At 25.3% G+C, this 26,827-nt stretch overlaps 2 protein-coding genes, 1 long non-coding RNA gene and 1 pseudogene across 3 annotated transcripts; all 4 read left to right on the top strand.

The window, feature by feature from the left end:
- Positions 1–3,808: 3,808 nt before the first annotated feature.
- Positions 3,809–5,044, top strand: LOC113558123 (annotated as a pseudogene).
- Positions 5,045–6,539: 1,495 nt separating this feature from the next.
- LOC113558891 lies at positions 6,540–9,387 on the top strand. Its single transcript, XR_003405746.1, has 5 exons — positions 6,540–6,711; positions 6,930–7,066; positions 8,105–8,335; positions 8,397–8,483; positions 9,109–9,387. It is a non-coding gene; the product is annotated as an uncharacterized LOC113558891 (long non-coding RNA).
- A 1,939-nt stretch (positions 9,388–11,326) lies between these two features.
- Positions 11,327–15,049, top strand: LOC113557246 (26S proteasome regulatory subunit 6A-B-like). The gene is made up of 5 exons (XM_026962658.1): positions 11,327–11,383; positions 11,486–11,797; positions 12,621–12,821; positions 12,889–13,503; positions 14,939–15,049. Exons 1-5 carry the CDS (start codon positions 11,327–11,329, stop codon positions 15,047–15,049), a joined length of 1,296 nt encoding a protein of 431 aa, XP_026818459.1.
- A 3,002-nt stretch (positions 15,050–18,051) lies between these two features.
- LOC113558124 (small ubiquitin-related modifier 3-like) lies at positions 18,052–20,785 on the top strand. Its single transcript, XM_026963635.1, has 3 exons — positions 18,052–18,069; positions 18,661–18,777; positions 20,648–20,785. Exons 1-3 carry the CDS (start codon positions 18,052–18,054, stop codon positions 20,783–20,785), a joined length of 273 nt encoding a protein of 90 aa, XP_026819436.1.
- Positions 20,786–26,827: the final 6,042 nt, after the last annotated feature.

The following is a 26,827-nucleotide window of genomic DNA, read 5'->3' as shown; positions in this document are numbered from 1 at the left end:
ATTAAAATAATACTAAGTAATAATAAAATTGGATTTTATATTTATTATTTTGTATTCACATTTTTACATTTTGTATTACACAGTGCATTTTATATAATTTACTAGGTATTATTTCTTAAATTATTTCTTACGTACCTAATTATTTTATTTATATACATTAACCTTTAATTATTTTCTTTTAATAGCTATAATATAAATAGTTTAAATTCTATTAACAAAAGTATATTTTACATGTTCATATTCATGAAGCTTAAGTTTTCTTTGTCAGAAAATTACGATAAAAGAAAATATTTTACAAATATGATATTTTTAAATGTCGCCAGATGACCACCACTTTTGAAATTGGTAATGATCAAATTGATCACAAGTCGCATTACAAAATATACAATCAAATGGCTGTTTGACTACACATACTTGATACTTCATGTACTGCTTTTTTATGAATTTCGTCAATTATACGTGTAATTTTTCGATGCTTTATTTTACGGCTATTGTCAATACTTGTATAGACTTTATTTGGTCCACGGGATATTAAGTTTGTTTGATTCCTACAAGTTTTCAGATTATCATTAATATTATATTGTTGGTTATCAGTCTTTCCAATTCCATTTCTTGTTTGCTTCTGCTTTGAGAAATAAAGATTTGACTTAAAAATTGATCCATCTTCACTTGACGCATTTGTGTTTAAATTTGACTGACCATCATGAAATTTTTTCATTTGTGTTTTAAATGACGAATAACACGAATAATTTTTACAGCAGTTGTCACAATATTTTTTCTTCTGTTTAGTCTGTTTTCGTGATTTTTTTTAGTACAATTCTGATGCATTTTATGTTAAATAAAATTAGTATTCATATTCGTTTTAAGGTAAATTTTTTAATTAGTTGATAAATGCCTGGTTATTAAAAATTCAGGCAAATATTTCTAGGAATAAAAATTTAAAAAAAAAAATGTTCTTTTTTGATGACTTTTTTTTGTCACATAAAAATCTTCACTTTTTCATACATGTATTGTTTTTTCATTCAAATTTGAGAAAAAATTAGTGTTCGATGTGGTCATAAAAATATTATGATATTCAGTCAACCTGTCAACAATTTATTGAAAAAAAACATTTATATTATATTGATTATTGTGACATTAAGTTAATAAAATAATTAATATATTACTATAACTTATAAACAAATATTATATTTTAAAAAGAAATCTATTTTATTAAATTTTTATACTTGTTTAAAAATGTTAAAGGAATACTTTATACCATAGCAAAAATAATGACTATTGATTCTACAATGATGTATTTTTGTGTGTGTGTGTGTTATTGTCATAATTTGTTGGGGCAGTAAAAATGCTTTTTAAATTATGGTTCCTGGTAGAAAATTGGTTCTAGTTAATATTTTAGAGAGAAGGGACGATTGTTCAGAGTAAAAAGTTGCCAGCACTTTTCTTAATAATTGAGGAAAACCAAAAAGGAATTATTATTCAAAATAAAACAGTTGTGTTTAAATATTGTTAATATTTTTGGTAGATATAGATGTACAGGCTGCAGATAAACTGCAAGTTCACAAAGAATCTAGTCATACAAACATGTCTTAACTGAAAAAAATACGAGACTCCGCAGCTTTAAATAACAAAAAACTTAAAGTATAGATTTACAGATTTCTGTAGAGTATACATACAATTATAAAATTAATGTTTGTTTTCTTAACCGATCACTTATATATTGCTGATGCATACAAAATTACTGTTACTACAACTTTTTTGACTATAATTTAAAATAATTATACAGGTATTAAAAATGATTTATAACCATGTTTTGTATGTGTATTTTCATTGATTTTAAATTTCAATGAAAAATAAATAATTTTTGTTCATTAAGTGAAAAAAAAATGAATGAAAATTTGTAAAATCGTAAAGTAATTAGCTAGTTGTCATTCAGTCAATTTTAGTTTTAGAGCCTTGGCTAAGAGATCAAAATAACTTAAAAATTTAATCTATCCAAATTTAGTATTAAAAGCACCTGTTGCTATTTTAAAAAAAATCAAGTTGTATTGTACAGTACAATATAATTTGATTTTTTTGTTTGTAGTGCAATGTGTACTACAAGAAATATAAATTTAAAAATGTATTTTTTTATTATTAATACTGGAACATGAAATCAATATTATGATGAATTTTCCATCAATGTTCCATTAGGTTAGGTATCGATTTCGTGGTATATAGTTTAAGCGTGGACGGTCCGTATAAAAATGTGTTCACCAAAATACGCCATCTTCTAGATAGTTCTATATAATATATAATATACGCACTATAGTTGACACGATCATTACGAAACACGATAAAAAGCCATTCGATAAAATACCAACCGGCAAAAGGTCAGGATGGTTATTTTTCATATAGTCTTATGTCGTTTTTTTAATCTAAATTCGACATAAAGCCATCACGGTGGTATATCAACACAAGTCACAAATAGTGTGTATGGCAATTAACAATATTCTAACGGCAAAAAGCCACCTAATGGAATTATAATTAAATTTTTTTGGTGCCAATTCGTATACAAATAATATATTACATTAATTTATTAATTTTAACCGTGTACTAATCGTTTGAAATAATAATTAATAATAATAATTTAAAATTCAATGTTACATTTTTTATGAATATATTTGTTAGTGTTCTATGAACTGTTGTCTATTTTTTTTTTGTAACTTCACGTACAAATACTGTACAGAAAGATTTGCGAATTTGTTCTAAACACGACTATAGTGGTGAAGTTAGTGGATGCTCGGCTCAAAGTGCCTGTATTATTCACTATATACATGCTTATTATATATATTATTGCTACCTATTAGTGTTTGTCATTTGTAGACTGCAATTAAATGGTTAGAATAACATTTGTAATATTTATTTATACTAGGACTTTTTATTGGTGAGTGAGCCGAGGGAGGGATATGAAAATAAATTAATAATATTTCATATTTACATATTATCACTAAGTTAAACAGGAAACTTTGTATTACTTAAAAAAAAAGTCCACGGGGGGGGATCTATCCTCCATATCAACCCCGTGAGAACGCCCATAATTATTTAAGACTAACTTCGAAATGTTAAGTAGTGGTCTCTTCGAACACCACACGGAAAAAAATATTTACCAATTAAATTTGAGTGACGAAAAAGTAGTTGGTATAATTATATTTTAGTGATACAGCCATATACTGAGTACTGACATTTACTATAAAGTTATGGTTAGAAATTTAGTAGTTGTACCAATAAAATATACCTAGTCAGCATGATTAAATTATATTTAGGTACAAAAAAATTAAACGGTTAAACAAGCTAAGGCTTAAAGTTGATATTATTTAGTACTGTTTACCTACTAATAATACTAGTTGAAGTCTGAAGTAACTAAAACTGGTGTCTGCATATTATGTCTATTATAGTCATAAGTATATGACTAGAGTATATGATAGTGTCATATACTATGATCTAAGGTGTAGAGCATATGAAACAAAGATCTATAAAGAAATATAGATATTTAGATATATAGATCTTGATAAGAAACATGCATTCTGAACACGGATATAAAAGTTCTTTTTATCCGTGATTTTGAATGATTATGATGATAATGATGATATCAATTATTTTATTTTTGATAATAGTTAATAATTTCTTTTTTCTTGTCTTTTGTCTTACTATCTGCCTGTCTTTTATCTCATATTTCACTATTGAACTTAATTAAAATTGATTCTTTCATTTTTGTAGTCTTTCAAAGTGAGTATAGTATAGGCACTATAAGTGTTAAGACATCATCATGACCCAAAGCGACAGTCACTTTAATTTAAAAGTTGCTAAAGGTGTATCAGTACTCATACTGTTTTATGTTAGAACATCAGCCATCGATTTTACTCAACAAGCTGGTAAGTATCTGTTATTGTTTTAAAATCATTAACATTTAAATAATGTAAAATTAATATTAATAATTATTACCGTAATCAATCAATGTTTTGGGTAATACCCGTTGTTAATGAGTGCCCATATACTTTTATTTGATGAATATTATGTTTAGAGTTTATGCTTTTTGTATTTTGTGTATATACAAACTGTATGTTGGATCACGCACATTATCATCGTTTCCGACTCGTAGTTTGCATGTTATCATCGTGATATAAACTCATATTACTATGAAACAACAAAATTCTGTATTGCTTAGCTATGTTTTTAATAATTATTTACAAACATGCAAACTCCTAGAAGTCCTGAACTCTAATTATTACAATAGGCATATAGTATATAGTATATCGTATGTCCATGATTTAGGTATCATTCTTAAAATTATTCTCTGCCTGGTTGTAAGCTAGTGCCAAAGTGTCTGCCAAGTGCCTCATGAGATTGGCAATTTCTTAAACGTTTACTCACAAAACAAGTTTCAGATATGATGGTGTATGATTGCATTGATATTTTCTCATTGTTTTCTTGGAACAAATATGTATTGATATTTTATTTTGTTAAAAGATTTCAATAATTGATTATAATTTGTATTGATATTAGGTACTATTGACCATTTATTTCATATGATAACTGAAGAAAGAGATAAAAAATGGTATTGAATTCAGTTGTTGCGTCTCTTGAAACCTTATCAAAATCTCACTCCACACAAATTGTTCAAAATATACATTATAAATTTCAAAATTCGGTAATTATGATATTTGCTTAAATATATAGTTGTAAAATTAATTAATTACATTTTATAATGTATTTTTGATACAAAAATCTTTGTTAAGTCATAAAACAATAATTTCAATGAAATGTATTATTGATATTTGTTGTTTCCAGTTGAGTATTGTTGAATCTAAAAGTTTACAATCTGCTATGAAACAACTTTGTGAAAACCACTATGATGATTTTGATGTGGAACTTACAAATAATTTGGTTCAATTTGCCACTAATGAAATGTTTAAATCCACTGACTCAGTTTCCAGCATCAGATATGTTGTTCATCTTAGACCGAGGAAGATCTGATCAGGTAAAATTTGTGGGTAGAATATGATTGTGTGTGGTACTTATAATCAACACTTATTTTTGTAACACAATTAGATATGTTAAATTTATTTTATTTTTGTGTAGTGTTTCCTACTTATTATACAATATTTACTTCTATAAAAAATTTCAAAATAAAATAAATTTATAGAGTAACAAACTGTGCAGAAAGTTGCATAAAATTACACAACAACCAATTTTATAGTGCTCACAGCCAACACAAGAAGGAGTATAGTCAAGTCTTGTTAACTTAAATCACAAAATAAATAAAAATAAATTCAACTTTTTTTAGTTAGTATTTTTTAAGTTATATAGTACCTCAAATACAACTTATAAATATTTCAAAAGGCAAAAAATAAATACAAAAATGTACTCAATCCTATAACCTATATTATCTATATTAAATATTCAATTTAAAATGTAATGAAATTTCAATTGAATTATATACCAAATATAAAATGCGCAAAAATATTTAAATAGTGAAAACTCTTTATAACGAATATGAAGGGACCAAGAGATTTCTTTCGAGAGTTTTCGTAATAGACAGGGTTTAAAAAAAACAAAATTTTTGTTAGAAATTACGTCAATAATAAAATGAATATATTCGATATCGATAATAATGGTATTATTACGATATTAACAGTAGATACTGAAAGAATGTAATCGTTCTTGGAAATTTCGGTATTTTTGCCGATTATTTTTATAATTTATAATACTTAACAGGTAAATAGTGTTATGAAACATAAGATATTGTTTTGTTATTGAGAGTGACTATACGTTATAGAGAATGAATTGATTAATGGATTATAAAGCAAACCAACCAATATTATGTCATGTTTATGTTATATAGAGTTTTGTTATAAAGAGTTTTCATTGTGTATATATATATATATCATGTATCTTCATTTAAAACTATATATTTCAAGGAAAATATTTCATTTTTATCACAATTTTAAATCATTTTCCATTTTTTTTTTTATTATTATTATTATTATTTCACAGATGTTTAATTAAAATATTATGAGTTTGATTATTGAATGAAATAAAAATTAATTCATTTTTATTCTTAAAACGTCGATGAATTATAATTACAAATTTTACAATGTTGATGCTTATTTGGTACGAAATTATGTTGTACTAATGATTAATTTGTTATTTGTCAAGTATAATATGCAATTTTGTTTCCAAAAAAGTAAAACCATACATTATTAGTTTCTACCCATAGTGTTCTATGATTCTACCAAATTAATATTCTACTGTTATTACTAATCTAAATATATTGTGTCATACTCTATCTACAATGAACATGTAATCATTTTATACACTTGAAATAGTTTGCGTATATTGTACTATTATCAAACATATAAATCTAGTAAATCGAAGTAGACTTTTAGTGCAATTCTAAATATAAACTAATCTGTAGGGCTATCGCATATTACATTCTTACTGTGGAAAGAGTATAATTAATTAATAATATTAAATTTTCTGTTTTTAGATAATACACAAAATTTTATGTCTCATTTAAAAGAAGGCATTCCTCTATTATATATTCTTGGGGACATCTTGCTTCAAATCACCTCTTTAAGTTTATTAACTTTGTTGATCCATTTTTATCAGCTATTTGTTCAATTTTACTTCTTACCAAGTCAGATGTACTGAGTAAAATTTTTGGCACAGGTTTGTAATATTTACATTTTTTAATCAAATTTTATATATTTGTATGTTATACTATAGGATTAAGGGATTGCAAAGAATACATTTGAATATAATTGGGGTTGTTAGAAAGTTGCCATTATAACCCATATATACTTTATTATTAAAGTGGTCATTTTGAACTTCTTAATTTAATCTAACACAAACCTTAAATCTTATCCATAATATTTATTTTATTTTAGTGATTGGTGAGGTGTGTGCATCTGTTATTGAATATGAACCATCAGTTATAGATGCAAATAAACAAAATTTGTCACTTAAGTTAGAAGAAGTATACAAAATTATTAATGATGTTTGGTTAATTTTCAAGGATATAAAGGTCAATATTAAACTTTTTTTTTTTGCTTTATGTAATAAATATATTTTGTATAGACTGTAGATGAGTTTTGCTAAATGTTATTGAAATGTGTATATGTTCGGAGCATATTTAGAGTCTAATTTATTGAAATGTAGAGTATTATTTATAAGTCTCAATGAAGTATAGATGTTATCATAAATCTTATTCCATTATTGTATATTGCTTATAATTAGAGTACGGATTTTTATGCACTAAAAAGTATGCCATATAATATGCAGTTATAATTGCAACTTATAATAATTAATTACTTAAATACTTAATAAAAAAATTTAGGTAATTTTCTGAATAGCTTAATGTATTTTTAAAATTGTATTTATTATTAAAATGAATAATCATATGCATTTCAAGTTTTTCTTCTGTGAAGCTGTGGTGCTTATCGGTTAACATATTTTTAAAGACTGGAAACAAACGTTTGACGTGTACAGAAGTTATTGGGGCATATTTGAAGCAACTTAGTATTATTGAGTTTTAGCAAGAGCGATTAAGTTTACATCGTAATCGATTATTTATCTTATAAATAAATATATATAAATTATTATTTATAGTGACTATTAAATTTAGTTTTAATTTTTCTACTTGGACAAAATATTATTTTATACATTTTTTTTAAATTTTTGCTTTAATTTCCAATAAATTTTGAATTTTGCCAAAATATGCAATAACATTTAAATATGCAAAAATATGCAAAAAAAAAATTCACCATTAGTTTCAAATTATGATGATTTGTGGAGATAACTGACAAAAATCCAAAAATATTAAAAGGATAAAAATATGCAATTTCATAGAAACCCGTGCTCTACTTATAATTGAGTTTTAATTATATGATTTAATGTGATCAATAATAAGTAATAGTAATATATAATACTTCATATAATAGTTTTTGAATGTTGGGTGTTATTTTTTTCTGTGTTAATTTATTGAATAAAAAAGGTCATAGTTTTTATTTATAATTGTCTATACTATTCAAATAAAAAATGTATTTTTTATATTTATTTACAGCTGATTGAAAATATTCTTGGAGCATTAAGCTTAATTATTATGCTAATGAGTATATTAAATAGAGATTGTATAGAATTTTGACAACAAATACTGAGCTTGTATAATAAATGTTTATCAATCGGTATGTCTTGATATTGGGTTTCACAGTACTTGGCAAGTTTTTTATCTGCAATATCAGAAATTATGCTAGAACCACTAATAGATAATCTTTTTTCAATATAACATGAAATGGTATATATAAACAATTGTAACATATAATTAATTATTAATCTACAATTGATTCTATTTCCAGGTTATTCTAATGTCAGATTATGATTTTCTAATGGTTATTAAAAAATTAAAAATCATTCCAAAGTTTTAGGATGTCATACTTATTAAGGTATTATTTTATCTTGTTGTTTGATAAATTAGTGAAAAATTATATATTTTATCTTATTATATTGATAATATATATATAAATATGCATAGTTAAACATTTAATCAATAATATTTTCATGTTTTAATACTATTTTCTAATAATAATTCTTAATATTTTATGTTATTTTATGTTATAAAAATGGTGATATTTATTGTTAAATAAATTAATTATACACCTTAATATGTCAATTATAATTATAAGCATAAGAACTTCTTATAATGTTAATTAAAAAAAATATTAATACTCAAAACATGCATTTATTCTATACATATAATACAACTAAGTCCTAAATTCTTTTTTTTAAACATGTTACAAACTAGATTTAAAATAATAAAAGAATAATAAACTAAACATTTTTTTTTTTTTACATTCTCACATAAGTACAGAATAGTAGTTTTTAGTTTTTACTATTAAATAAGAAAAAATAATTTCACTTTAATGACAATAATTATTATATTAAAACTTTAAATAAAAATATTATAAACAAATACTTTCATAAAAAACAATTTTATACATCAAAAATAAAATTATTATTTCAAACAATGCTCAATAATATTGATTGATTGAACATAAGTTTTTAATTTAGGTAAAAATTTTGGTGACAAAATACGTGAACTGATATTTCGAGATCTAATTCAGAGCAAGGAAGAATGGGTGCTTTATTAATACTATAAATGCTTCTGATCAGAGTATTAAAGTTAAATCTTCAGAAATTATTCCAATTTTGTATGATCTGCTGAAAATCAATAGCTCATTTTAAGTATTTATTAAAAATTACATAATGATAATTAAATTTAATAATAAAATAAATAATTAATTTTCAGATGAAGAACTTATTAGTAAAAGTTTTTATATGCTTTGCATATCAAGGACATTTAACTCTGTAAAAGATGATTATTTTATTGAGTTTTGATTAAAAATATTTGTTATTATGTTCTATCAAATGTAAGTTAATTTATTTAGTATTATCATATTTCACCTTATTATTTTAAAAATTAATTATACATACCACCTATAAAATGTATTTTTAAAGTAGTCTAATATTTTTTATAATATGTATATTTAAATTTGGGATTGATATTATTATTATCTAGTATATTTGATTATAATATATTTTATTTATTAATTAATATTTTACTGAGCGTTAAATCATGATAAGAAGTCTCGTATAATAACTAGAGTGTATTTTAATTATTTTTCAAGCATAACAATATATTTCTATGGAAAAAGGGTGATAATACACGCTAATTCTTATGATTATCATCATTCTTTATGATGTCTCAAATGGCTACCATAATTTTATAGACCCACCAAATTTATGAAGTATTCAAATGTAAAAATGTAAAGCTTTATATTTAGTAAATGATTCACTGATGACTCTAAAGTCGACTTTATTATTTAATTATAAAAGACTAACTGTATTCGTGCACTTCGTTGCCCGTACAAAATGTATCCGTGATAAGTTTGGTTGCCTAATGCTAACATTTAGCGTGAGGATAAAAGTTATATTTGGTTTTCCAGATTTGGTGTCTAAATGATATTTCGACACATCAACTTTACATAAATGTCCGCCCAGCGTTGCATTTTCTCAATCTAAAACTATCCTATCTTATGACGAAGATAAAATTACACACATTGATCATAATTCCATCAAAATTGATTAAGTAATTTCGGAATGCATCAAGAACATCATACCCGCCGTACACCAAATTTATATACATATATACAGATATATTATAGTTTATTATATGTATGTATATAGGTATACAATTTACATGTTTTCTTAATTAATAGATAACTCAATTGTTTATTAACTTAGACAAATCGTATTATAGGATAGGAACCTTCTCCGTAATATAATCTTCCATAAAAAAAAAAAAAAAATTAAGACTATCGGTTGAATAGTTTTCGAGAACATTAGCATCAAAGTTTTCAATTTTCGATTATATATATTAAGATTTTCATTGTTGTTGTTTTTCTACATCCAGATCCGTACTTTTCTGGTGGATTTTTCTATAATTTTATTACATAAGAACCTTCTCCTGACAATTACGAACACAACAAAAAATAATTAGAAAAATCGGTCCAGCTGTTCACGTGTGATGCAATGACCAAGGGAAACAGGGAACCATTTTTATATATAGATATATATTTATTATTTTTTTAATTATAAAAGATAAAAGCCACAGGTGTTAAAATAACAAAAAGCACTATTTATAAAAAAATAATAATATAAATATATATCTATTTTTGGCTGATACTGTGTGTCTGATAACCAATCCTTTATAATATCACAAAATATAGTCATTGCATACTTATAAATCATATATTATTAAGATATAAATATCTGATTTAAGATATATATTATATTAAACCACGGTCTTCATGACTTCATGTATAGCCATACAACATTAGATTATGAAGTATTGACTATTTATATCACAGAAACAATAAACTAAAATAAATAAATAAAGATATATATTATTGTTTTATGGTTCGTTAATGTCGTTCATGTTTACAATTACAATTTTTTTATTTTTCCCGCTACCATAGCATCACTGCAATTCAAAGATAATAAAATTTTGAGGTTAGAATATGAAGTTTGGTGATATCAGCAGAAAATCAACAATCATTGTAAATTTATAAACGAATTGAAATAACAAAAGTTATTATCGTCTTATTAGTGATTATTTATTATTATATTTAGTAAGTTGCAAGTTCTATACTAATCAGCTTAAATTATTATACTTATCATACCCTACAATAAATATTAATGTTACTAAAATTTTTAACAGATATACAAGATGTCTCAAGAAGGAACCAGTAAGACATTAGCAGATTCATCAGTTTGGGAGGACAACGTAAGTGCTGTTTATTTTCAAATTAATTTTATTATTAGTGCATACAACTATACAAGTATACTATATATATATATATATGTATATTTATCGTACATAATTTAGGATCGGGTAGAGGATGCGATTTTGCTCATGTCTAATGAAGAAATAACATCACGCACCCGTCTACTAGAAAATGACATAAAAGTCATGAAAAGTGATGTTATGCGTATTTCGCATGAAATGCGATCCCAAGCTGATAAGATTAAAGAAAACATAGAAAAGATTAAAGTCAACAAGACATTACCTTATTTGGTATCTAATGTCGTAGAGTTATTAGATATTGACCCACAAGATACCGAAGAAGATGGTGCTGTTGTTGATTTAGACAACAAAAAAACCAGAAAATGTGCAGTCATTAAAACATCAACAAGACAAGTTAGTAGTTATTTTAAATATTAATGATTTAGTTTTATTATTTTCTCATTCCTTGTTATAACCAGTAGCGTATTTACGGGGGGGGGGTGCTGGAGATTTCCACTCCCTCCCCCACCAGGTTAGAATTTATTTTTTTTAAAACAATAGTTTATTTTAAACTTATTGTACAACATTTTTAACTTGTTAAAGGTTCAATAAGATAATGTATAGTCTGTTGAATGTAGAAATGTGTCAACATTATTATCAATAATAACTGGTAAGACGTATTGTGAAATAACAATATTATGTTCAAATAAAAATTGTGGAATGATTGGATACACTGTTATTTTAAAAACTTTTTTTTTTTGCTAAGGCGTCGCTGTATTTATGACAGTGGTATCACAGAATAGATTAAATAATAAATAGTCTTAGATCATATACATAGTAAATCTAAGTAAATAGTATGACAAGTACAGATTACCATTGTCTAAAAATTTTCAAAGGACCTAATTGGATTTTAGAAAGGCAGTTAGTTTGGCGGAAGATACCTTAAATGAAATAGAAAATTTTCAAAAAGTGGATAAAAATAGTTTTAAGACAATTTTAAAAAACATGTCTAGATTAGGCTATTAGCACAAAAAATAAGATGTTCCAATAGTTCTACCAAGAATTACAAAACATTAGAACAACAGAATGAATTACTAAGAAAGCTTGACTTTATAATTTGACTACATTTATATACATGAATATAATGTAATACATTTTTCTTACCATCCCCCCCCCCCAAAAAAAAAATAGTTGTAAATGCGCTACTGGTTATATCAATCTGTTTTTTTTATTTCAGACTTACTTCTTACCTGTTGTTGGTCTAGTAGATCCAGAACAATTAAAACCAAGAGATCTGGTTAGTGTTAACAAAGATTCGTATCTAATACTAGAAACATTACCAGCTGAGCATGATGCTCGTGTTAAGGCAATGGAGGTTGATGAAAGACCAACCGAACAATATGTAGATATCGGTGGCTTAGACAAACAAATTCAAGCGGTAAGTTATCAGTTATAAATTTCTCTATATTTTCGTCGTACTAAATCCTGAAATCATATTATTTTAGCTTATTGAAGCTGTAGTGTTACCTATGACCCACAAAGAGAAATTCCTTAATCTCGGTATACAACCACCAAAAGGAGTTCTTTTGTATGGTCCGCCTGGTACTGGGAAAACACTTTTAGCTCGTGCATGTGCTGCTCAAACAAAGTCGACATTTTTAAAGCTTGCTGGTCCACAATTGGTACAGATGTTTATTGGTGATGGAGCAAAATTAATACGAGGTGCATTTGCTTTAGCTAAAGAAAAAGCTCCTGCAATAATATTTATTGATGAATTGGATGCTATTGGTACAAAACGTTTTAAGTCTAAAAAAGCCGGTGATCGAGAAGTACAAAGAACGATGTTAGAACTCCTTAATCAAATGGATGGTTTTACTTCAACAGCTGATATAAAAGTTATTGCAGCTACTAATAGAGTAGATATTTTGGACCCAGCATTGTTGAGGTCTGGTAGATTAGATAGAAAAATTGAGTTCCCACACCCCAACCAAGAAGCTCGTGCACGCATTATGCAGATTCATTCAAGGAAAATTACCAAATTTGATGTTAATTTCGAAGAACTTTCAAGATCTACTGATGATTTTAATGGGGCACAATGCAAAGCTGTTTGTGTTGAAGCTGTAAGTTAACTATTATCACCAATTATATTTACTATGTAATAAGATTGTATATTTAAATGTTAGCCGTTAGGATAGATTGAACTGTTAGAAGCAACAAAGACAAATACCTTTCTATACTCTGTTCATGTAATACAGTGATACTTCCATACAACGAAGTCGAATAAGCAACAAAAAAAATTTTTAGTATAGGGGATTTGTTAAATAGAATCACGTATTGATTAACAATGAAGGTCATAGTTCTTAAAAATATTTCGTTGAACAGAAAATTTCGTAAAATGGAAGTTCGTTATATAGAAGTTTCACTGTAATAACCTCGATGGCTCAGGCAGTGACTGATTTAGTCAGACCACGTTCCTCGATCAAATCGATTTTTGTTGTCAGCTTTCATTTCTGACGATCAGTCACAGTCGAAAATTTGTTATGTTATAATAATCTTAGTATAATACAAGCTTGATATAGTTCTTGATATAAAAAAAAAAATGTGCGTGTAACAAGTACGTGCGGATGAAGTGAAATTTTTTTCAGTCAATTCATTTTTTTTATCAGTGTAAAAAAATTACTATTATGTTAACAAGCAGTTTCATTTTAATAACACATTAATCCAATTTGGTTGATAAGGTAACAGTCTATCAAACAAACTTAAAGTTAATAATAATAATAATAATCAATGTTTTTAATAATATAATACATTTTCTGGTATATTAGTCGTTTGCGGTCCGTGACGGCCAGACCGTCGTTTTTTCCCCTCTGTAAAGAAGTTTCACTTCCGTGTATATTGCACTTAGCGCCTACTAAAGTACTAACCTGACACATTGCCACCGCTTGAAGTTACTGATGTATAAAATCGTATACATTCATATTTTGTATATTAATTGTTAAAATTATTTACTATGAAGTTGGACAATTGTCTCTTTATATTACCATCTTTTATAATTAATTTCAAAACTTAATATTAGATTTTATTTCTCATATTGAGATTAGTTTTGTTTATTAAAAATATATATTAACCATATAAGACCATATAAGAATATAATTTAAAATTCTGATTCCATTTAAGTTTATTTTGACCACATGTCCTCATTTAAAAGTCTAGTGTTAAATAATAATAAGTTATGAAATGTACACACTTCTGTTAATAGTATTATTTTTATTCTAATTTAGTTGGTCATGTGTTATTAATACTTTAAAAAACTATGCCAGATTTAACTTTCAGTTTTTGGGAGACCTGTAAAATATCCATTATAAAATTAGGAAAGCTGCTTTCTGTACAGTTGATTGATTTACTGTTATGGATATGTTGAATTTGAATTAAATCATTACATAAAAAAAAAAAAAACAAATCTGAGCATATCAGAATATTTCTTATGATATTTAAATATTTAATATTACTATTAGCAATATTTTACTAAATAAAATTATTTATTTCATGTTTTAGGGTATGATTGCTTTAAGGAGAGGTGCATCAACTGTTACTCATGAAGATTTTATGGATGCCATAATGGAAGTCCAAGCTAAAAAGAAATCTAACTTAGACTATTATGCTTAAAAATTAACAAAACATATTCATTTATATCTTTGTAATGGTTTTTTCATCTACAAATAAATAATTAAATTACTTCTTCATTGCTGTTCAACATTTATTTTGAAGCAGTTAAAAAAAATGAACGGTTTTTTTAGTTCTTTAATTCATTAGAATTCACATTTTTACCTATATATATACAGAGTCTAATAGATATAACTGACTTTTGGAATAACTTTTGTTCTAATTAACATTTTCAATTTTTTGAATAAATTTAAAATAGCCAATTTGTGAATCTGATTATAAGAAAAATTTTGTTGGTAAAACAAATCTATGGCAAGTAGTTTATTTTTTAGAATTTGTTGATATGAGTATATTTCTTAAATTATTTACTCGTTATATAATATTAACAATTTTTATCATATGTTTAAGTATCATTATTTTTTTTATTTGTTTGGGTCAAGTCTATCTCCTCTGTTACACCTTGTAAAATGAAACTTATGAATAATATCAACTTCCATAATGTACATACATTTTTATAACTGAGCTTTTAGAAATATTGAAAAAAAAAACACAAAAAAAATAGTGAAAGGTGTTAGTAAGAGTCATTGGCCAAATTATAATTTTATATTTTATTAAAGTTTATTACAGAGTGCCAATATTTATTGCTTATTTCGATTTAATATTAACCTCAATGAATACTAAACTCATAATCAAAACAACGAAACTTCTATTAAAATATGTTGGTTGTTTCCCGGTAAAGTTATTTAATTGGAAAAAAATGAATATTTTGAAATACTTTAAGATATTAAAAAAACATTATAATTTAAATAATTTAAAAATATTTGTTCAATTCGGTTAAGGTCAAAAAATTTTTATAAATTGTTTTATTTATAAATAATAATTTTATTCTACCTATATGTATTATTTAAAGTGCATGGTATACCTATATAAAGTATTACATTTTTTTCTATAATTTTTATTAATAAATTTTCAAATCCTCCCCCATTCAAAAACCCTGAGTACGTCTCTGGTGATGACTCATATTTTAAAGATATATTTGTAAATATAAAATATTATTTTGCAATTGTTGTGATTTTTCTGAAAATATAACACAGAACTACAGATAGGATTAAAAATAATTTTAATAATAATTTTACATAGTATACTAAGCCAAAAATTTATAAAATTTCATTATCTTAAATGTTCTTAAGTTATTGATGTGTTTAAATTTTTGTGCTGTCGTATATTGTAGCATTACTCATATTTCGATTGGTTCTTGAGAATAATAAATAGGTACCTAGTGAATGTCATAAGAAGTTACAATTTTAATTTTTGCTAATTTAGAAAAAGAATAAATATACTAAATTAATTTGTTTATAACTTAAATGTAAGTTTTCTTATAAGTTATCACTATAATAATATAAAAGTATTACAAATATATATTAAACATTTTTATTTATAAATATTTTTAATTTTTTTTTAGAGGACAACAATGATAAGGCATATCGGTATAATTCCCAAAATATGTGTTTTAAAGCACTGAATACAAAAGTCTTATTCAAAAATTCTCGAAAATCATTATTTTGGAATATCTTTCTTTTCAAAGTTTACGATTTTACGCATTTACGCATGCATGCGCGAAACGTTATATACTTTGCTCTCCTACGTTTTCGTATTAATATTAATGATTATTAATACATATTTTAGTTTTTACCCTGTGACCTATATGAGGCGGTTTTGCATAGGAAGTGAGGGATATTTTAGATTTAGACGATATTTTAGACGACGGCGCCGAGGAGTGTAGCGACGAGTGCCGATACACGCGTTTAGTAAGGGATATTGCAGTGGCGTAGCCAGGATTTTTTTCCGGGGAGGTCTGATCAACTTTTGTAAAGTACAATTTAAGATTTTTGTAGCGATTACTTTCATAGACCATTAAAAATAAAAATAATTTTTAAACTTTCTTGATATTTCGGTGGGGGGGGGGCTGCAGCCCCCTTAGTATGCCACTGGGATATTGTGATATTGTGATAATTTGTTTTATTATTATGAAGGATTTATTCACGAAAATAAAACATTATTAGTTATAAGTTTTTTTACTTTTGAAAGTCGTTAAATATAATAATCTAACTATAATCTAAATTTTTCATCAAAACTACTTTAGATAATAATATTATAACAAGATAAAATAACATTATTAATAAGAGCCATGAAGCGACAATCCAATACGAAAACGTAGGAAAGCAAAGTATACAGCATTTCCCGCATGTATGCGTAAATGCGTAAAATCGTAAACTTTGGAAAGATATAACTTCCAAAATAATGATTTGCGAGAAATTTTGTGTTAGATTTTTGTATTCAGTGCTTTAAAACATAAATTTTTGGAAGAAAAAAATCGAAAAAATTGTGTGAAAAAAAACTAAACTGCGTTTGTTCCAATTTTTGAATAATGTACAATTAGTATACACTTAGTGTCTCAGTCATTTTCAGCGGTAAAAACTTGTCTACGGAAACAAACAAAACAGCATCAAACAGTGATTTTTGAGTAAAAATACCAATCATGAAAATTATAGAGAACAACATTTAGGAGGAAACCTCATTGATTTTTTTGGTAATTTTAAGTATTAAAAAAGTTAGTTATACAAAAAATATAAAAAAAAAAAACGTTTTTGTCCCTTTAATTATTATTTGTACCCTTTCCCGCTTTCAGCGTTCGCTTTGTGTTGTGTCGGTGGTGGTACCAATCTAACAAAGGCCGCACCAGAAAGGTTCTAACGCATTATGCATTAAACACTATCGATCGAATTATGGACCAGACTACTATCCAATATTTCCGTTTGGTTGTTTGCCTGATCTTGATAGTTTGTTACTGCCCTTACATTCATATTGTTGCTCCTCTCTGTCGTTTGGCGTCAGTGTTTAACGTCTGTGTTCATGCTGCTGTCTGCTTTTTTATCGGTAAATTTACAACCGACATTTCACTGTTGCCGTCACCGTTATTTTTTTTTATTGAACATTATCCAAAAATGACCATGAATTCTTTAGTAAGTAATGCCCTGCACATGCCAACGGCGGATTTTTTGTTACCTTCTGCTTCATCAATCGTTATTCTTGCCGTATTTTCCGTCTTAGATTTAGTATTTCATGGCGTTGGATTCTATCCGGCTTGTCAACATGTTCTATTTCATTCTTGTGAACGCTTGTTTATTTCATATATGTTTAATAGCATAAAAAAATTATGATTTGCTAGTACCATGGCGTCTTGTCTTATTGAAAGTCATTATGCTTATAGCCCTAAAAGTGGAGATAGTCAACTATAGACCTGAAATTTACAACCATCATCGACCTACCTGTATACAGTTGAAAATTATTATCATTTACATTGATTATATGTAGAACGATAAGTCAACTAGCTTTTGACGACAAGTAGATTTTTTTAGTTCATAATCATCTGATTCATACAAATCAATTATATATCGTGCGCAATAATATAGTATTGACTTTATGTTTGTATCGTATAACATTCATAAAATCTATATGCAAAATTAGAATGTTTGTGAATTATTTTGATACAAAATGTAATTTTGTTAATTTTTAAATCCCAATTAATAATTAAAAATGTTTATTGTATTTAGGTATCTTCTGAACGTATTAACTTGAAAGTTCTTGGACAAGATAATTCAGTAATACAATTTAAAATTAGAAAAAATACTCAATTAAGAAAGTTGATGAATGCGTACTGTGAAAAAACTGTAAGTATAAATATTATTAATAAGTATTTTATTTCAATTGTAACACTTATAGTTCCACTGACTAAATTTAAGATTAAATTACCTCAAAATATTTTAATTTAAAAACTATTTGTGTATAGGATATATTTCATCGGGAATTCACTTAGGAATTGATTACATTGTGCAAATTTATTCACTGATTGTCAGCAAACAAAGTCATAAGCAGAGTAGGGCGTTTTCAAATAGAGTATTATTTAGATAATATTTTATTTGAAACATTTTCAATTATGATTATTCAAATAAAAAAATTATTTGACTAATTTTCAAACAAAGTTATTCAAATAATTTTCAGTTATTTCAACTCAGTTAATTAACATATAGTTGGTATTTTGGTAATTAATACATTTACATATTAAAAAACAATAGTAGGTATTGTACATTGTATTCACGGTTGTAAATCTTCTTTTATTTAGAATAAATAGAAAAATACTATAAATGAAACAAATATATAACTATCTAAAGAAGAAACTAAAGAAATTATTAAGCAAATAATTCTAATATATATTTATATTTTATATTTGCATTATGTTTAAAAATTATTTAAATACATTTTTGTTGAAATAATTATAAAAAAAAAGTCATTTGAATAATTTTTTATCCAAATAAATCATATTTTAAAATTATTATATTTTTATTTGAATAATTATCTAGATCAGTGGTCGGCAACCTTTTTGAACTCTCGGGACACATTCACAAATTAAAAAGTGTTTGCAGGCCGTGTAAAAATAGAAACTGTCTAAACCTTTGAAATAATGAAATGAATTGTCCGGTTACCGACCACTAATCCCACTAGACTACTGATCTAGATAATATTTTTCCCAACTCTGGTTATCAGTATGTATCTTGTAATCTGATTATAATATCATTCAACTGTTAGTTGTTAGCACATTGGACATTTTTTTAGCCAAGTTAAATATACAAAACAATTTCCCTTGTTACAGATTAAAATTTTCAATAAATAGTGAATAAAGTAGCCTCTTGTTAAATTAATTTGTGTTCAAGTAGGTCTATTAAATTATTTTGAAAATATGTTTAATACCTTTTTGTATGTATTGTATATTTTAATATAAAATATAATTATATTAGATTGTTTTTTGATAATCATAATATTATTATTTTATTTATAGTTCAAATCAAATTATTAAACATTAATTTGAACACTTATTTATTTTCTGTTTAATTAAAAACCGTTATATAACCCAAAATGATTAAAGTTATTTAAGTTTAGAATAATCATTTGTTGGTATATATTAAATTGTCTGCATATCTTATTTGCTTTTAAGAGAAGTAAGGAACCCACATCTGCATTTTTGTGTAAGCACAATTAATAGTTGACAAATGTATAACATTCTAACAGCTAAAAAGTCTGTGGAAAATTTACATTTAATAGTTAACATTTAGTTTTGTTGGTTTTAATATTAACTATGATATTATTAAAGGTAACAAGATTGTCTGTGTTTTGTTGAAATAGTTATTTTTATTTTTTTTAAATTTATTGTAATATTTTACATACTTATAACTTAATTTAAAATCAAAATATCAGAGTTTAAGTTTAATAATATGTCTATTCACTAATACTATGACAATGTGGGTGAGGTGTTCTTTTAAATTATGTATTAATACACAAAAAATTGTTTGTTTATGATGTAAATTGATGATGAATTTTCATATTTAAAAACATTTTATAATTGTGATTTTAAATGTTAATATCTATAAGGCTAGTATTAACTAAGTTTATGTGCTGGTTTGTTTACATTAATAATTTAAATATATATTATATTATATTATTATTCATATATATTTTTAATATATTCAAAATTGAACATTTCAGGGTCTTGTTTACAACTCTGTAAGATTTCGATTTGATGGACAATCGGTTAACGCGAATGATACGCCAGCTTCTTTAAATCTTGAAGAAGGTGATACCATTGAAGTTTTCCAACAGCAGACTGGTGGTTGCTGTTTTTAAAATGTGTAAAATGCTATTATAATAGTATTGTGATTATTAAAATTCAATATGGTTCTTTAAATATGTTCTATATTTTTACATTTTGATTTAAAAAAGTAAATTAAATAAGAATCTCACACTATGAGAATGTTTATATTAAGTTTATTTTTGTAAATTGTGAACTTATGGGCCTACGCATAAAACTGTTCAACGAGGCCCATTATATTTTTCAAAAAAAAAAAAACAATAATAATATTAATATTAGTTAAAATATAGTTAATTATTATAATTAATATATATTATTATTATTATATTAATTTATATATTTAAATCATACGTTTTCCAGGATATATATGACAACTTAACGATACATAGTTTTTATTTCTGTATAAACGATATAATTATTTCCATATCGGGTTATTTATGATTATGAACTATTATGCATAGCTGAGATAGCAGATGGTACAGTATACATACTGTCGTTGAACGTCGGGTAAATAGGATGAACACCAAAAATCGATAGTTAGGTACTTCTATTTATGAGTGCAGCATTTGTCAGACGTAACTACTAATTAACCATATTTTTACAAAAAAAACATGGTTTCATACTTTAAGTAATACAGTTCATTGAAGTTAAGATTTCAATTTTTGATGTTGTATTTCAACAGTCCAATATTTCATGGTAAATTAACAATTTTTTTATAGTTTAATTATTTAACTAACTAATGGGTACTATAAACCCTTTCAATAAACCGTATTACTTGAAGTCACGTCTTCTTCACAAAATATATTTTAGGTATAGATACCAATTAAATTTAGCACAATATATCTACTGATAATTATTAGTTTAAATTATAATTTAAATGGATTTTAAAAATAAAATAAAAATGTCTCAAATGTTTTAGTTTTCATAAAAAAAAAAAAAAATGTATTGTAACTAATAGGTTGTTTTATTTATGATGTCAATTTAAATTTTTTAGAACTTTTAGAGTTTCTGATGAGGTTTATTGCTATCAAAAAAAGTTAAAAGTTATTAAAATAATTGTTGTCATAAATAAAATTATTTTTAAATTATATATAAATTCGAAAGCACGCTTGTTGAAATAAACATTTATAATAATTTTTTTAATATGCAAGTTATATATACATATATACATATATATATATATATATATATTATTAGAAGTAAGGCTTCAACATAACAGGTCATTAGCCCAAAGTTATATTTGTATACCTATAGAATGATACACATGGGTTGCGATAAACCAAATTTTATCGTTAAAAATGTAATTGTATTTTATACCTAGGTACCTATATAGTTTTCATGAGCAAAGTCGCGACGATAATAATAATAATAATATAGAGAACAGACATCTATTACTTATTGAGTATAATAAAAGTTTAAATTACAACTTTGAATGTTATGATAAGACTATGGATATAAACTAAAGGACCTATAGTATAGGTTCTACTATATTTTGTATAACATTAGGCGTCAGTTACGTCTTGATCGTTTGATGTGAATATGTGATACTTTACTGAAATTTAACAATTAACTAAAAATAATTGACTTTTTATAATTTATTTATACTTAATTAATACCTATTTTAAACTTTAAAGTTAACTGCATTCATACTATATTGCATTCCATATTTAATATACACAACACAACCATGTACCTACTATGGTTTATGCAACTATGCAAGTAGTTACATTTAGTCTCCGCTTCTTCAATTTTTAACTCTTAGCATATTTTCCTACATGAATGTGATAAGAAGATATATAATTTTTGTTAATTAAGAAAATAAGTAGATGTACAAAATTAATTTGTTTATGATCCAAATGTATACGTTTTCTTATAAGTTGTCACTATCTATAATAATATACAAGGTTGAGCAAGTTAATAATTTTGTTTTAAACTCGTTAAGTTCAGTTATTTTAAAATAACAAAATTAAGTTAAGGTAAAAATTATTCATATTTTTTTCGTTATCTCGTTAAGTTAAAAATTAACTTTGGAAAAAAAGTAACAACATAGTTTAGAGTTAAAATTTTCTAATTTGCAATTATAAAAATTCCAGAGATAATATTATTTATTAGATAGTTTTTTTTTTGTGCTCAAGACAATTATTGCCGAAATTTAAAATGATACATCAAAGTACCAGCGAGCTATCAAAAAATCAACTTTTCTAAAATAAATCCTAAAATTCTGAATTATTCTTGCATTTTGCCTCATACAAAAATTAACTTAATTAAGATAGGTACTTTTGAATAAAATTATCTTGAAAGTCGAAGTTAACATATTAATGTTAAAAAAAGTAACTTATTAAGTTAAAAGTTAATTTGAAAAAAAGTAATGATTTAAATAGCTTAACGTTTAAACTTAATTTTATCTTTTAATAAGTTAATGCCCAGCCTTGATAATATAAAAAAATTACAAATACATATGAACAATTTTTATTTATAATGACTTTAATTTCTTTCCAATTATTTTTTTTTTAGACTGCATTTGTAAGGCATATCATATTAATAAACAACATATTTAACACATTTTTCATACAGCATTTACAATACATTTTCAGCCCACTTGGTACTCATACTATAATCCCATATTTAATACCTACAACCTACAACCATGTACTATGCCACTATGGTCTATGCAGCTATGCAAGTACAACATTTAGTTTCCACTTCTTCAACTTAACTCTTAATATATTTTCCTTCAGCAGCCCCTAATGTTTTGTATGGCCCAAAATGTTACGTCCCAACGAGTTTTCCTCGGTAATTCGATGAGCCAATCCGGCCTTCAACATTACTATTTTTGCATTTCATTTACCAGGCATAACTTTAGAGAATAATGTCAATGTTAATCATCAAACAAAATTCAACTACCAACTTTATTCGTAACTTGATTCTTTTATTTAACAACCTTTTTTCTCTAAAAAGTAAAAATATACCTTAGCAATAATTATTTTCAATTAATATTATCTAATTTATTTAATTCCCATAATACCTCATTATTTTCAATTAATATTATGTTTATCAATATTATATTTGTAATGATGGTATTTAAACATTTTAAACAATAGTAGGTTTGGATAAAACTGGGTTTTCAGGCGGGTAGTTATAAGTTTATAATATCAACAATTTTTATAGACCTGTTTGTTAAAATTATGAGTTATCAGTTCAAATTGAGTACTAATATAGATAAACAATTTTATAAAGGTTAAATCAAATTCATAAATTAGCATTAAATTTACGCTTTAAACAAATTAATGACTAACTTAAAAATAAATTGACATGTAATGTATTATAATTATTATAGATAAAATTGGATTTTTAAACTACTGTTATGTTATGAAATTTGGTGAGTTTTTTAATGAAAATAATCTATACATTAAAATTATGATGAAAGTTTTGTAATTCAATAAATGTTTGCGTTTGATATCAGTTTTTTTTTTGTCTCTTATTAATAATTTATAGTCATAATGAACTTTATATTTAACTTTTTATTAATTTTTATCATATATTTGATGACTTTATGAGTAAATATTTTAATTGAATTAAAGAAAAAAACAATTTTATCATTTTATGTTAATGTTATACCTATCATAGTTCATAGAATATTATACGCATAAGAAAATTTTTATAAAAATCATACTGTTTAAATAGGTAAAGTGCAGAGCCCATTAAATTATTAATGTGCAAAAAGTGACACCTTGATATAAATCATCGTATCAATGTCAATACTAATTTATACGTTACAAAAAATATTTCTTATTCATGAATTATGTGATGCTCCGTGTGTATAGACGATTATAAATTTAAAAAATAACTATTATAGATAATGGTGTTATTAGATATAAAATCTTTCTACATTCAAACACAGTTTGGCAAGTAAACAAATTAGGTAAATACGTAAGTTTTTACATTTATTATCGAGAACTGCGTATTCTAGTTAACATTTCATTAAATGCGTTAACAATTAAATAATTTTCGATTTTTCATCTTGACCAATGTCAATCCTTACATTATTAATGCCAATATAAAATGCATATGTACGAGTATACTGACATTTTCGTAATATTGTGGTGATTATAAATTTACTCCTGTGTAGACGTCTACGATTGTATATTTAACTTAAACTTAAACTTTTATACTTATACAATTGTCATAGTTTCAAAAATAGTAGTTTTAAATTACATTATGTAATATATATATAAAATATATATAGGTATTACATGAAAATTAACATTAACCTTATCTTTTACATAGTAAAATACAATAGCTTAACCTAGTTTTCTAAACTTATTAACTAAAACTTACTGACTAAGACTTAATTATAAATGTTGTTTGTGCTGCCACCGATCGACACCCGCTTGCCATGAGGTAATTAACCACTAGTTAAGAACCAGGAAGTCGTACACACTGACTGCTTTCAACATATAATAATTAAAATAATATAACACTTTATAATACATATTATAAAAAATTTATTTTCAGTACTTATGAATTTACCTCATTTGGTTTGGAGAAGACTTAGGTATACTGCCGATAATCTGACTCTGATAACAAATAAAGGAACATATTTAAATGCAATAAATTACAAGCAATTAATGTAAAAATTGAAAAAATGTTTCATTATATGATTAGATTATACAATAATTATCAACATAAAATATAAAATACGTACCTGATTAGTTTTCTTAATGTATACATAGTCACCACTTTTAAGACATGGGTCATCCACGTATTTTTGTTTTTCACATACAACATTATTCTGTCAATATAATATAATATTTAATTAAATTGTAACACTTCAATTTCATGTAATCACACAGTATCCAATATTATTTTAACCTACCTGTTCAGAAAAGTTCGAGTATACAGTTCTTCTTTTTTTCTTACTGGGTTCGAAATTTTCCATATTGACGATGGTATTTAAATAATAAAAACTGAAATATTGTGACAATTAATACAAAAAGTTTGTACTTCGCAAATATTTGATAGTTGATGACTGATAACTGAACGTTTCAATTAGCATCCGGCCATAAGGTATGTATATTTAAACTTCAGATGATGGTTAGCACATGCTAAAATAATAGTTTTTTAATCACGTCGTCCTCTAGGTTAGCATAGCAATCACCACATCATCATTTTGTACGCGATCAAACGTTATCACTGCAGATAGCCTGATAATATAATTTCCCTCGGTTGCACGTCCTAACAAAGACATTCGGCAAGAAAGCCACCCGACATAAAACCACCAACCAGTCTAGCCAATATTGCACAATATTTCATTACAATTATTTAAAACGACAAAAAACCATAAAATTAATTAAATGTTGTATTATCAGTTATATTCCGTTTATCCTAATTAATCTGTTATCAATATTAAGTTATTAATTATACTTTTCTTGTCAAAATAATTTTTATTTCTTAGATATTTAAGCAGTTTATTATAGTTAAGGGTTTAAGCCATAAAAATTAAATTGTACTTGTCAGTGAAACGTTAACTATTATAATATACCTAGCCAATAAATAAATCGCGGACAAAAAGTCCGTTTTAAAAAAAATTGGACAAAAAATCTGAAAATACAAAATATTTTATTTAAAATAAAATAAATAAATACATATATATATATATATATATATATATGTATATATTAATATTTATTTTAAAAATGTTTGTTCACATATTATATAATTATATTTTCGTATAACTCACAAAAATATAACAGAAATCCACTATAGCTAGGTACCTATATATTGAGTGACGGATCTACACACGGGGCAACCTGGGGCAGCTGCTCCAGGGCACCCAATGGACCAATGAGTTGACTCTATTTTCAAACAAAATTTAAGTGTACACTAGTCTGTGGCTGATGTAAAAAATATGTAAAAAGTTAAACGTTGGCTGTGGTAACAGGCGGTAGCAAAATAATCAAAATATAATACATGTGTACATGTGTACTGTGTAAATAGCATGAATCACACACAGCATTGGATATGCTTACTTATGTGTGTACGAATTTGTAAAGCGTAATATTACTAATACTAGTAAT

Source organism: Rhopalosiphum maidis, chromosome 3 (genome assembly GCF_003676215.2).
Source record: "Rhopalosiphum maidis isolate BTI-1 chromosome 3, ASM367621v3, whole genome shotgun sequence".
Lineage (NCBI taxonomy): Eukaryota > Metazoa > Arthropoda > Insecta > Hemiptera > Aphididae > Rhopalosiphum > Rhopalosiphum maidis.
Note: the sequence above shows the minus strand (reverse complement) of the source record. Positions and strands in the feature narration are given on the sequence as shown.